We start from the raw sequence: 14379 nt of genomic DNA on the forward strand, positions 1-14379 counted from the left end.
CTCAGCCCTCTACGGATCAGAACTCTGGGGTTGTGAGAACGTATCCAAGCTCACTTTATCAGAAAATAGGTGTTTGAGAAAAATTACCAATTTACCACTGAGTACCCCAACGTGTCCTTTATTGTATGATCTCGGGAGAAAATCAATTAGATATAGCTAAACTGCGTCCTCTTTTAAACTGGCAGAGACTCTGGACTACTGAACTGGCAGTATAAGCGGCTGGTTTCCAAGATATAATAAGGGCAGATACTTTTCATCATATAAAATGGCTACGGGAGGTTAGAGACACTATTAAGTACTGGCTTGAAATCACTGTGGGAGGATCCAATAATCTCCACCTTTCCCCTGAAAAAGATTTTGAAAGATAAATATTGGGAAACGGTACGGTGTAATATACTTAGAAATGGTGAGTCGTCCTCTCTAACTGGAGCTTTCCTGGAAAGTAAATTAATCCCCAGTTTTGAATTATATTGGGATTTAATGACAAAACCGCACAACCGGAAGCTATATTTTTAGTTCAGGGCGTTGATAAAACCTAGCAATACTGTTTGGCCATTTAACCTCCCTCTCACAAAGGTGTATCTACCCTCTGCATCTATAATGTCTACTTCGTGCACAAACTGCACTCCTGCTCCTATCCATACCAGCGTGCCCCGTGCATGTGCTGAGTAGGTGGTGCTGAATACCTGGCCTCTCCACCGCCTGCACAGCCTTTCCAACTCAGTGTGTGAAGTGTTTCCTGTAACAAGGCGATATCTGTCATTCCCCGCTGCAGGTATGAGAATTTCGAGTATCTGCGCGTGGGTGGGTGTATGCCGCGTATGTTCCAGGTGAGTATGTTAACTTGATTCATTACTGACTATTACTTCTTGTAGGGGGGCTTGTGCTGAGCAGCATGATGCTAAATATGTGGGGATCCGGGGCTGGCGATGCTGAACTAAAAGCATAAGCTTATACCGTGCCATTTACAACTATTGGGGGCGAACTCTGCAAAAAGGTCCCTCCAAACTTTACGCCCCTCTTGGTTCACTCATGACAGTGAAGGCATGTCTGGAGGTGGTAGAAAGCTCATGTTTAAAATGTATTAACTTTCACAGATGTTAATGTAGTGATATGATCTAATGTACTAAAGTCAAACACAAGTGTTAACGGAATAACCTGCTTTGATGTGAAAGACAATTTGTCCCATTTTATTTAACATTTTCTGTATCAGCCTATTGATGCCTCCGCTTGTTCTGTGACTCACATCCCCAGATAGGCTTGTGGCTGGGCTGGGACTTGGCTCCCTAAATAAATTTGCTGGCTCACCCACCTCCAGTCCTTACATCAGTTAACTGAGATGCTGCAGGCGCGGCATCTTGTTTCTCCACCAGTGACTATACACTTTATGCATTGTAGATGCGTTTGTGTAGCACATCACACCCTTGATGGAACCCTTAAGTCCCCTCCGTGGACGAGGTGCCCGCTACTCCCTTAGTTGTGGTTGGTCCGGAGAATGAATGTATATAGTGTGGACTTTGTGACATTGGTTTCATGCATAAGGACCTGAGGGGTGTTACTTAAATGACATGCATGGAATGGAGCAAAAAGGAGATAGCTATAGCTTTGCTAAGGTTTCTGAATACTGCCGTAGAGTGTGGGTGTACAGTGTGACCTATGTGGGAGTTGTTTTGGTATTGTGCTTGATGTCTGAGTGGTTTTACTGCTGTGGTCTTGTAGCAGCACATAAATATGGAGTGGTTTAAAGAGGAGGAAGGGATACATTTACTTATGCCTTTAGCTACCATTTTAGTGCTGCTGGGCCTTCATCAACTGAGACTTGACCTTCGATGTTTGCTCTATGGTTACGCCGCTGCTTCACACCCTTTCTTATGCAGTGGAGTAGAGAGTGGCGTTGTAACATAAACCCTGCCAATCCGCCCTGCTTCTCAGTCATTTTTCCCCAGAACAGCCCCCCCTCCCCCCCCCCCCCCCCACCCACTACCTGCCATGGGCGGCAATCTGAGGGATAGCGCTAGAAGCTCAAGCTACACTACTCATTACCAGTCCCCATTCTTGATGCAGAACCAGAGAGCAAAATGACTAATTCTACCCATACAGTTAAAGGTATTTACTGGTCCATACAATTGTAAAATTCCAACATTCTAAAGAATAGTGACAGGCATATACATGATATTTTTTGTATGTACTATGCCCAAAATGTGGTTGAACTTTACTTGCCATGTTTCCCATGCTTATCAGCCATCCGTGATCTCTATTTCGATATCAAACTTTCTAGTACACTGTTGATTGTGGAAAGGTGGAATAATAAATTACTGATGATGCCCTATTTGAACTGTATTTGTTTTCTTTCTGATTCAGCTGCAGATTTTTTGGCCTTATGCATTTGGTGTTCATGTTTTTCTTGGATTTTTAGGACCACTGCCTCAAAATCTAATTGGTTTGAGTGCTGAAAATCGGAGGAACCTTCTGTGTACCTGTCCAGAAGAATCGAATGACAACACAGACACTAGTTCATTTTTCCCAGGTGAAAGTTAATTTTATAATGATGTTGATGAATGTTTTTCCCCCATCGTGGAACGTTCTTTTAACTCCTAACATTTCTTCAGTGTTAGGATGGGTATGCATTTGTAGAATAACTAACTATAGATGTACGCAGTTTGTATACTCTTACATCTAATGATGTGCTTGGATGTTTGCAAGTTTTTCTTTGAAGAATAGGGAAAGTAAAAATCAATGCAGTGTGCAAAAGGGTAGCTGTAGGGACTACGGAGCCACGCGTTTGCATACAGTCAACTCTGTTGCACTCCATTCCCATTACAATAGATCCCAGGGGGGAGAAGATGTAGGAGCTGGTAAAATATCTTCCATATGAGAACAGGGAAGGGGAAGAAGAGATCGTGCTAGAGGACAACACGAACGCCATCATTCATTGTGTGCTTGACCCTTTTGACACATCCTCTAAAGGCTTCAGCACCAGCATCAGCATCCTTCTCAGACACCATGCTTTGCTACACACTGCATTCAACTGAAGTCCAGCAGCGTCTCCTCAATCTCCCATTCGACGGGGATCATCTCTTCAGCCCCCCCCAGATTGATGATATGCATGAGAAAGTAGGACATGGGTCTTGTAATGTCTGAGGGTGCCCTTCAAGATCCAGGTGTGAGAGGCTCCTTTTACAAGCAACAACCCATGGTAGGAGCCAAGGCCACGTCACCCGTGTGTCGCAGTCTTACCATAGACAGCAGCAACATTTCTGATGGATACATCTGCCTGTGGATTCCTCACCTTTTGAATATCCCCCTGCGCCAACATTCCGCTGAAACTTTTTCCTAGCTCTCCACGCCGACGAGGTCGTCGCAATGCTATGTCTCCGCACGACGTCACTGGAGCCATAAGAGGACCCCGTTGGCTTGATGACGTCAGTTCCCTTTTTTCCGTGCTTTTGGCGCTAGCGGTTTTTCTGAGACACTCCATACTTTCTGCTAGATACTTTGTATTTTGGCTTGTTTCCTTCTGAGGTTTAACCATGTCTGCTCTGAGGAAGTCTGGTTTCATGCCCTGTAAAGAGTGCTGGGTCATTCATCGATCACGGACCCCCATGAGGACTGTTTGTGGTGCTTATCATCAGATCCCGATGTTGAGGGATGCTCTAGCTGTCGAAAAATGAAAGTTCTTGAAGGAACGTGAAGCCAAGCTGTACATGGCTAAAGTAAGAAAAGGAAAAAGTGGTCAAACGTTTGAAGTCTAAGTCGTTGACTTCACATGACTTGAAGAGAAGGCACAAGAAGAATAAGAGTCATGGATCTCGGCGCCGTTGGTCGAAGGATGTGGTTTCGAGGTTGCCTTCTCCGGTACCTCGACGTTGTGAAAAGGGCTTAGTTTCTTCTTCACCTTCAGTGTCTCCTCAAGCGACTCTGACCCATTCTTACAAGGGGACTCCGGCGCAGTCACCGACGCGGAGATTTTCTCGGACTCTGGAAGGTTTGTCGAATCTAGCTGATGCTGTGGCTCCTTTAGCTTCTGTGGCTCCTACTCCTGAGGTGCTTCGATTGGCTCTCGTACCAGCTCAGTATCCTCATTTCCCCGCACCGGTTTCGGATCCCTCGCATTTTTTAAATGCGATGTATGGCGTGTTTGCCAGGGCCTCATACCCTTCTGGTGCACCTTTTGCGTCCTATGGGTTCTCTGGTTCTCTGGCATTTAATTTGGGTGTGCCTCACCAATATCCTCAGGCACCCTTCGTGCCATTCATGCAGACGACGCTGTCCTGGCAGTTTCTGGCTCCAAGGATGTTGTCGCCGTATGTGCAGTCCCTGGCACCAACCGGCGAACCTTCATCTCTCATTCGTTCAGTGCCGGTTGCTGCTGCAGATCCTCCTTACACAGCTGGAGCCATCGACGCCACGTGTGGCGCTGCCGACGCAGCAACCGAAGATGCGCTCGAGGAGAGAAGCGCAGAGGTTGATAGAAGAGGAGCAGTACCAGGCTGAAGAAATGGAGGAAGGTGAAATTTATGAGTCTGAGGATATGTTCGAGGGTCTGTGTGAGGCAAGTGGACTTGACACCTCCCCGGTTTTACACAGAGTATCGTTTACTTCTTCAGAAGGAGGTTCTTGTCCTATTACAAAAAGGTGAGATAGAGGTGGTTCCAGAGCAGGAAAGCGGTCAGTAATGCTACTACCAGTATTTACTGATTCCCAAGAACGATGGCAGGTTACGACCCATCTTGGATCTCAGAATCTTGAATCGGTTTCTCAAACAGGAGAGGTTCAAGATGCTCAACCTAGCGCAGGTTCTTCAGGCGCTGCAACAAGCGGACAGGATGGTGTCCATCGTCTTGCAGGATGCGTATTTTCACATCCCAATCCTGAAGTCACACTGGAAGTATCTCCGGTTTACGGTTTGTCCGCAACATTACCAGTTTGCGATCCTACCGTTTAGTCTTATTCTGCACCTCGAGTTTTCACCAAGGTGTTGGCAGTGGTGGCTGCCCATTTCAGGAGGTCGGGATCCCGGTTTTCCCCTACCTGGACAACTGGCAACTGAATCGCCAGAGATGGTGCGTCATCATCTGCAGGTAACAACCCAGCTGTTGTTCAAATTGGGTTTTTCAGTAAATGTGCCCAAATCTCACCTAGTGCCCTCTCAGCGCAACCTGTTCATAGGGGCAGTACTGGATACCTCTGTGTACCAAGCTTTTCCTCTTACGCAAAGGATTCTTGACATTCAGAAATTATCCCTTTGTTTCACAATGGAGTGGTTGTTCCAGTTCTGAAGTTCCTTCGCTTGCTCGGCCTGTTCGCTTCCTGTATTTTGTTGGTCATCTATGCACGCTGGCACATGAGGGCGCTCCAGTGGTGTCTCCGCAGGCAGTGGTATCAGAACAACAGGTATCACAGGGAGTCAGTCAAGAGCTCCAGAGAAGCTGCAGCGGATTTGTCTTGGTGGAGTGTGGAGGGCAATCTGTCTCAAGGAAAGCACTTTCATCTTCCTCCATCGATGGCCACAGTGATAACGGATGCCTCTACCCTTGTGTGGGGTGCTCATCTGGGGGATCTAGAGATAAAAGGTATTTGGTCTCCAGAGGAAAGATTGTTTCATATCAATCTTCTGGAATTGCGGGCAATACATTTGGCTCTCCACGCCATGGCTTTGGTCGCGACCCTGCTGACGTCACTGGAGCCATAAAGGAGCCTCATCGGCGTGATGACGTCAGTTCCATTTTTTCCGCTACCGGTTTTTCTGGGACTCTCCGTAGTTTTGCTTGTTACTTTGTGTTTCTGGCTGTATTCCTGTGCTTCTTCTTGTTTTCTTTCAAGGATGTCGTCTAGGAAGTCTGGGTTAAAGCCTTGCAGGGAGTGCGGAGGACATATGTCCATTACGGATCCACATGAAGACTGCGTTTGGTGTCTCATCAGATTACGACGTCGAGGGATGTGCCTGTTGCAAGAAGATGAATCAGAAAGCCCTGAAAGAAAGAGAAGCGAAGCTCTTCATGGCAAAAATGAAGAAAAAAAGAATAAGGTGGTCGAGGTCTAGGTCTCGCTCCAGATCGACGTCTGGCTCGAGATCGACGTTGGGGCATGCTTCAAGAGCCAAGAAGCATAAGAAGAAGAGGAGGCATTCTTCAAGGGGTCATTCTGATAAAGAGGCGGTGCCGAAGTTGGCTTCTACAGTACATCGACGTCGTAAGGACTTCGTTTCTCCTTCTCCCTCGAATCCAGCTTCTCTGGAGAAGTCTGCTTCACCTGGAGTTTCTCCTGTTCGATCTCCGACGACTGCTCCATCACAGACTTCATAACATTCTCAGGCTCCGGTAGAAGAGGTTCTTGTACCGGATGAGCAGGCGATTCCATCGGATCCGCTGTCTGCGCTGGCTGGCCCGAACACGGTAACGCCTGTACCGGAGTCTGTCCCTGGGGCCTATCCTCCTTTTCCTAGCCCGGGACAAGATCCTTCGCATTATCTAAATGCGATGTATTGAGTATTCCTTAGAGCTATGTACCCCTTTGGGTACTATGGGTCCATTAGCATTTAATTTGGGAGTACCTCAGGCCTATGCCCAGGCTCCATTCATGCCATTCCTTCCAGCGGCGCAGTCTTGGCATTTCCCGGCGCCGAGGACGTCGATGCCGTTTCCATCCTCTCCGCAAAGCAGTCCTAGATTCGCCATTCAGGATCATGTCGGTCCTGTAGGGGGTCGGCTTACTCATTTTCTGCAAGATTGGAATCGGTCACTCAGGGCTCGACAAATCCACTCGCCCGCTCGCATTTGCGAGGGAGAATGGATGAGGACGAGCTATTTTTAGGTCCTACTCGCCCTTTCTGGCGAGTAGGAAATCAAACTAACTTTTGTCCTCTGTCTTTAAAAACAGAGCAAAAGTGACAAGATAACACGATTTAAAGGCATTTTTATTGCTCACAAAGGAAATGAGCAATAAACATGCCTTTAAATCTTGTTATCTTGTCACTTTTGCTCTGTTTTTCAGAGACGGAGGTCAAGTGGGTTGGAGTCAGGTCGAGGGGATTTTCCATGGTACTAGACCTGCAGGACTAGTACCATTTTTCGGATTTGTCGAGCCCTGTCACTACAGACCTTTGGGTTCTTAATCTAGTGGCGAATGGGTATGCTCTTCCCTTTCGGGAATTCCCTCCAAATTACCCTCCTTGCCAAGGGATTTGCTCAGAGGACCACCTTCTCCTACAGGAGGAGTTCCTAACATTACTGAAAAAAGTTGCGATAGAGGTGGTTCCGGAGCAGGAAAGGGGTCAGGGGTGCTACTCTAGGTATTTCTTGAAACCCAGAAAGGATGGCAGGTTACGTCCAATCCTGGATCTCAGGATCTTGAACCTTTTTCTGAAGTGGGAAAAGTTCAAGATGCTTACCCTTGCGCAGGTTCTTCAAGTGCTGCAGCAGGAGGATAGGATGGTGTTGATCGACTTGCAGGATGCGTATTTTCATATCTCGATCCTGAAGACGCACAGGAAGTATCTCAATTTCACGGTAGGGTCGCATAATTATCAGTTTGCGGTCCTTCCGTTTGGTCTTACTACTGCACCTCGAGTCTTCACCAAGGTGATGGCAGTGGTGGCAGCCCATCTCAGAAGGTCGGCGATTTCGGTTTTCCCCTATCTGGATGACTAGCTGATCAAAGCAGGGTCACCGGAGAAGGTGTGGCATCATCTGCAAGTGACAACGCAGCTGCTGTAGAGATTGTTTTTTTCGATAAACGCGCCCAAGTCTCACTTCGTGCCCTCTCAGCGCAACCTGTTTATAGGGGCGGTACTGGACACTATGGTCTGTCGAGCATTCCCTCCTCCTCCAAGGATTCTTGATATTCAGGAAATGATTCCTTTGTTTTACAATGGAGCGGCCGTTCCAGTCCTGAAGGTCCTTTGCCTGCTCGGTCTGTTTGCTTCCTGCATTCTGTTGGTCAATCATGCACGCTGGCACATGAGGGCGCTCCAGTGGTGCCTTCGCGGGCAGTGGTATCAGCACAACGGAGATCTCAGGGAGTCTGTGAGGATCTCCAGAGAAGCTACGGCGGATCTATCTTGGTGGAGGGTGGAAGGCAATCTGTCTCAAGGGAAGCCCTTCCATCTACCTCCATCGGTGGCCACAGTGATAACGGATGCATCCACTCTAGGGTGGGGTGCTCATCTGGGGGACTTAGAGATCAAGGGTCTTTGGTCTCAAGAGGAAAGGTTGTTTCACATCAACCTTCTGGAGTTACGGGTGATACGTTTGGCGCTCAAGGCCTTCTTCCCTTCCCTTCGCGGTACGTCGGTTCAAGTCCTGACGGACAACAGTACCGCGATGTGGTATGTCCACAAACAGGGAGGAGTAGGGTCGCATTGTCTTTGCAGAGAGTCTCTGGTCCTGCGTTCAGGACCATCAGATTTGTCTGATGGCAAATCATCTGGCCGGAGTTCTGAACGTGTGTACAGACAGTCTGTCGGCAGTTCTCTGCCGACCACGAGTGGAGGCTCCATCAGGAGGTGGTTCGTTAAGTCTTCCGGACATGGGGAACTCCTCGGGTGGACCTGTTTGCCACTCACGAGAACTCTCACTGTCCATCATTCTGCAGTATCCGATGCGAGGAGCTTGGGGGGACGCATTCCAGTTGAGTTGCGACTCACAACTCCTTTAGGCGTTTCCTCCCATACCCTTGATTCCTTGGGTTCTGAGGAAGATTCGTCAAGACCGGGCCCAAGTCATATTGATTGCCCCGGATTGGCCAAGAAGGGTGTGGTACACAGATCTTCTCCACCTCTCCCCGTGCCCTCCGCTCCGTCTCCCTCTCAGGGCAGACCTCCTCTCGCAGTTGCAGGGGCAGGTTCTACACCCCCCACCTCCAGAGCTTACACCTTTATGCCTGGTGATTGAACGGGGCAACCTGAATTCTTTTTCTCTTCCTTCTGGATGTTATTTTGTCCGCCAGACGTCTCTCCACCAAGTCTATTTAGTCCTATAGGTGGTCCAAACTTGTTCATTGGTGTGGGGAAAAGTCTATTGACCCTTTAAGGGGTCGCTTATCTGACATTCTTCAGTTTGCTCTGTCTCTGGCCCAGCAGGGCTTTGCTGTGACTACTGTGAAAGGCTATTTATTGACTTTGTGGACGTTCTTTTGCTTGCCGGACCAGCCGTCTTTGTTTAAATCACCCATTGTGTTACGATTTATTAAGGGCCTTACCAACAAATATTCTCCCACTCCATTTATTGTGCCTCAATGGGACTTAAATCTTGTCTTAACCTATTTGATGGGTTCTCCCTACAAACCCTTACACAAGTGTCCCTTGAGGTTATTGTCTTTAAAAACGGTATTTCTTGTTGCCATTAGTAAGATTCAAGCTCGGAGTTCAAACCCCCCGTTCTTGACTATTCATGGTGATAGAATGGTTCTCAGGACTAGGGCTGCTTTTCTGCCTAAGGTGGTAACTACCTTCCATCTGGGGTAGTCCATTACCCTTCCTTCCTTCTATCCTCCCCCTCACCCTTCCAAGGAGGAGGAGCCGCTTCACCGCTTGGATCCTAAGAGGGCGGTGAGTTTTTACCTTGATAGAACTAAAGACTATTGTGTGGATGACCAGCTCTTGGTGGGTTTTGCTGGCTGCATGAAAGGCAGAGCGGTGCACAAGTGCACACTTTCCAGATTGATTGTCTTGTGCATCAAGATTTGTTACTCTTTGGCCGGTAAGGAACCTCCAAAGGCTTTAAGAGCTCATTCTACTAGAGCAAAATCTTCTACATCTGCCTTATCTAGGGGTGTTCATTGGTAGAGCGGCAACATGGGCCTCCCTCCACACTTTCGCGAAGCATTACTGCTTAGACTCCGAAGTGAGGCGGGACGGACACTTTGAGCGTTCAGTCCTACAGGACATTTTGGTATAGAAGGGTGGACACCCTCCGGGAGTGGAGACTGCTGTGGGACTCTATTTACAAGGTGAGGAATCCACTGGCAGATGTATCCATCAGAAGAACAAGTTGCTTACCTTCGGTAACGCTTTTTCTGGTGGATACAGTATCTGCCTGTGGATTCCTCACTGACCCACCCGCCTCCCCGTTGTCCACCCTTGTATACCTACAATGTTGATATTGTCTAATTTTTTTTTTAATTGAAGTGTTTTACAGCAATATTTTTACACTGTGTGAGTTGGTTGAATTCTGGGTACTATGTATACTGTATATATTTGTCAGTCCGTCCATGTGCCTCGAAGGCACGGAAATAAAGGGCGGAACTGACATCACGCCGACGAGGCTCCTTTATGGCTCCAGTGATGTCAGCGGGGTCGCGAGCGGAGCCATGGTTCTACGACGTTGTCCTAGTCTGCGTGGAGAGGTACAAAAAATTGCCGAATGCTGCTGGCGCAGGAGATATTCACAAGGTGAGGAATCCACAGGCAGATACTGTATCCACCAGAAAAAGCGTTACCGAAGGTAAGTAACTTGTTCTTGTGCTCTTTTGAGCTGCTTGGGTTGCCGTCTGGCTGTTCCGCCATTGCTTTCCCGCTTTAACCGTCACTCTGTTGCCGGATCAGATGTTTGGCGCTTTCTCTTGTTCTGTCGCAGACCCACCTCCCCTTTGGGGTATGGCTGTGGTATCTATTCTAAGTTAAGGAATCTGCGGCTAGATGTCTCTATCAGAAGTAAGATTTACTTACCTTCAGTAGCAATGTATCTGGTAGAGACGTTGTCTAGCCGCCGATTCCTCAACGCCCACCCAGCCTCACCGTTCTGCAAGAACCTTGCAGAGTGGTATCCTCACCTGGCCTCTTCTGTTGCCATTGGGTTAGCTCTCAAATGAGTTCAGTTGTGGCTCCCCTCTCAGTGTTTCTGTTAGAACTGGGGGTCTCTAGTTGGCAGAGGTAGGTACCACTGTCCAAATAGGGACCCTTGCTTCTAGTCAGGGCAAGGAGATAACCCTCTGAGATAACCCCTGCTCACCCTCTAGGTAGCTTGGCACAAGCAGTCTAGGCTAACCAGAGGCAATGCGTAAAGTATTTGTACCAACACTCACAGTAACACAGTGAAAACACCACAAACTGACTCCACAACAGTTTAGAAAAATAAAGGTATTTAATCTAAACTACACAAGACCAAAACGACAAAAATCCAACATACACAGTTCAAGAATATGGTTTCAAAAAGAGTTCTTAAGCTTTGCGATAGAATTCTCTAGGTTGCGATAGAATTCTCTAGGTTGCGATAGAATTCTCTAGGTCGCGATAGAATTCTCTAGGTTGCGATAGAATTCTCTAAAGATGCGTGAAAAGTTCAGTTGCGTCACGTTTACTCACAGTACCTTTTAGTTGCAACAAAGTTCCAAAAGCAGAAGCTGGTGCGGTGGAAAACAAGCGATGCGTTGCTCCTGAGACCCTGGGGAGGCGATGTGACAACCCCGCTGCAGCAGCGGGCGTGTTGCGACGAATCCTGTCTGTATGGGCAGGAAGGCCACTTGTATGGATTCCGGTGCGTAGGTTCCGTAGGAGGTTTGTTCTCGTAAAGGCACGATGCGACGATCTTGTAGGGGCTGCGACGATCTCCGGGGCGACGATGCACGGTCCAGCGGTGATCCTCTCTCTCGCAGCTCCTCGATGCGATGATTCTGCGACGATGCTCGCAGCGACGTGATGCGGTCCGCAAGCAAGCGGTGCGGCGATCTCACCCAGCGACGACAGGCTCTGCGACGACACTCTCAGCGAGGTTCGACTTTCCCGCACCGGTCTGGTGCGTCCCGCAAACGAAGGATGCAACGGCTCAGGCAGCGGCAGGCGCTGTGACGATCTCGACCTTCCTAGCGGCGGGAAACTTCATGCAATGTCGGGGATGCGCTCCGCAAGCGAGCAATGCAACACTTTTCAATTGCAAAAGTCTCTCAAGCTTAGTTTCAAGCTTCCCAGCACAGGTACAACTTCCAGAGGCCCCACAACTGGATCAAGCACTCTAGGAAGGACAGAACTCTCTCAGCAGAGTTCAGGGAAGCTGGGGGTGAAGTCCTTTTGTTCCTGGGACTTCAGAACAGGGAGCCAGCTCTTCTCAGGCCCTTGGAGATTCCTTCAAGATAGGGGACACAGCACACTAGCAAAGTCCCTCCCCTCTCCTTGGCAGCAAAGCAACAGCAGGTCAGTCCAGCAGAGCAACAGCAGGACAGTCTTCCTTCTTCAGTCAGCTTTCTCCTCGGCAGAGGTTCCTTCTTGATTCCGGGATGATCTAATTTTTTGTTGTCAGGGATCCTGTACTTATACCCCTAAAGTCTTTGTTCTCTCTGTGCATGTGGGCCCTGAGCCCGGTCTGAACCAGTTCTGGGTGTTGTGAGAAGTTGGCCTGATATATGATGCTCACTAGTTCTAGTGATCACCTTGTATCAGTCCAAACAACCCTTATGGTGATTGGTTGTAAGTCAACCTTAGAGACCAGCTATCCTAATGGTAGCATGGACAAAGCAGTCTTAGGCTAAACTCTTTTGGCATGTGAAGCCAGCTGTTTTACCACAATATAACCCCTTGAATACCAGATGAAAGGACACCACACAGGTTGTTATGAAAATAAACAATATATTTATTAATAACAAACACCTCTGAACTCTTTGAGATCAGAGGGCTAAGCACATGACAATCTCGTAGGAAAAATACGATAAGTTGCACATAATTACAATGGTGCCCTAGGGGCACGGCAAACCATATACTAAGTAAATGGTATAAGGAAATCGAAAGAAGGAATGGAGCTGTCCAGAGGCTGTAGGAGCGCTGGGACTACGCTACCCTATCTTTAGGTAAGTAATAGGAGGCCCACGGAACGCGTGTGCATAGTGTGAACTCACACGCGAGATGCGTAACAACGTCTATGGACAGTACAGTTCAAGAAAAAGGTAAGTACGGACAATCCTGACTAGTTAGGACTAAAACGACTGTGAATCTGGACACTAGGAGAGTCAAGCTACCCTTGAGCACCGAAATGCTCTTGTTTCCTCACCCACGGGCTGCGGGTGCATAGGTGCGAAGTCGTGTCGGGTTTCTGCGTTGAAGTCTATGGAGGCTGAAAGAAAAGATGCTGCAGGCGACCAGGAGGAAGATGTCCGGTGTGATCCAAGGGTGGATCAGAGATGCTGAAGACCTGAAAGCAGAGGGGACAATGTTCACAGTCACTAGCCAGTGACTGGAGTGGAACCAGGAAGGAACCAGATGTCGTCGTCGCGATCAGGTGAAGTGGACGCTTGTCTCTGCAGCCACGTGGACCAGGAGGTGTCTTCGACGACCAGGATGGAGGCACGAGCTGTCCCACGCAGGCTCTCGCTGTCGGCAGTGTCGGATCCGGCGTCAACAGGCCTTGGCAAAGGCAACCCACGCGGTGAGTGGAAAAGGCGTCTGGTGCGGACTAGGAGAGTCCGGGGTGCTCCTCTTTTGGAAGGGAGCAAGGGCCAGTCTGGAGCAACCAGACCAGCAGTGTAGTTTTCAAAGTTCGTCGTCTAGGAGGTCACTAGCCAGCCGGCAAGTGACCAGACAACGCGTCGAGCAGCAAACAAGCAGAAGGGCCCCACGCAGATCTCGTGGAGGCTGGAGGGCTGATCTTCGGTGCAGGAGCTGCTCGGGGCTGGGGCTTCTCAATCCCCAAAGCACTTGGTCGAGTTTACCTCGGAGGTCGTGCTGGAAGCGAAGTGCAGTTCTCTCCAAGATGGCCGGTACCGCGTGTCTCGTCGCACCCACGGATCTCAGCTGTGCTGCAGATGTGAGTTGAGGTCAGAGAGGTCTGGGAATCCGGGTCTCGTCGGGCTCTGAAGTCTGGATCCTCGAGGGAAGACGACAAAGTGAAGCCGCTGGACGCTTGATGGTGCCTGCAGTTGCAGGGTGGACACTCCTTGCCCACAAGGGAGATTTCTTCAGTCTTCTGTTGTAGAAAATCAAAGTCCAGAGTTTCTTCTTGTAGAGTTTCAGTTCAGGATTAATCTAATTTGGAATGGGACAAGCTCCTACCTTTATCCTGCTAAAGGGGGCTGTACTACAACTAGGTCCCTCCTATGGGTGGGACCAGGAAGGGGGGTGGTTACACCCCCTAACCTTTGTCCGGTTTCGCGCCAGAGCTGGGGCAGGGATGCCCCAGCAACTGGTTTGAACCGGTGTATGCACAGGACACCTTGTGTGCCCCAGGCATGTCTCATTTCTTTCAGGCCTGTCCTACCCAATACACAAAATCCTGTCTGGGGTGGTGCTAGCACCTCCCAAGGCAGCAAACCCTTTGTCCAAGCCTCCCTTGCTGGAAGGACTCCCAGCAGCAGGAGGTCAGATTTGGGTCTGTGGTGGCAGCATCCATTTTGTGATGCCAAGGCTCGAGTTAACTTTAACCGGGGTTCACAGTTACATACATGTCGTGTCCCTCT

The 14379-nt window shown here is 48.9% G+C and overlaps 1 protein-coding gene across 13 annotated transcripts in view; it reads left to right on the top strand.

Moving 5' to 3' along the window:
* Window positions 1–14379, top strand: part of TDRD6 (tudor domain containing 6) — a 2679339-nt gene that overhangs the window by 2080215 nt on the left and 584745 nt on the right. For all 13 annotated transcript variants that reach the window (XM_078647663.1, XM_078647665.1, XM_078647668.1 and 10 more), the window contains one exon: window positions 2417–2527. In XM_078647663.1, coding sequence (XP_078503789.1) covers window positions 2417–2527 — 111 coding nt within the window. The remainder of the gene's footprint in view (window positions 1–2416; window positions 2528–14379) is intronic.

The sequence above is a fragment of the Lissotriton helveticus genome, chromosome 6 (genome assembly GCF_964261635.1).
Source record: "Lissotriton helveticus chromosome 6, aLisHel1.1, whole genome shotgun sequence".
NCBI classification, from domain to species: domain Eukaryota; kingdom Metazoa; phylum Chordata; class Amphibia; order Caudata; family Salamandridae; genus Lissotriton; species Lissotriton helveticus.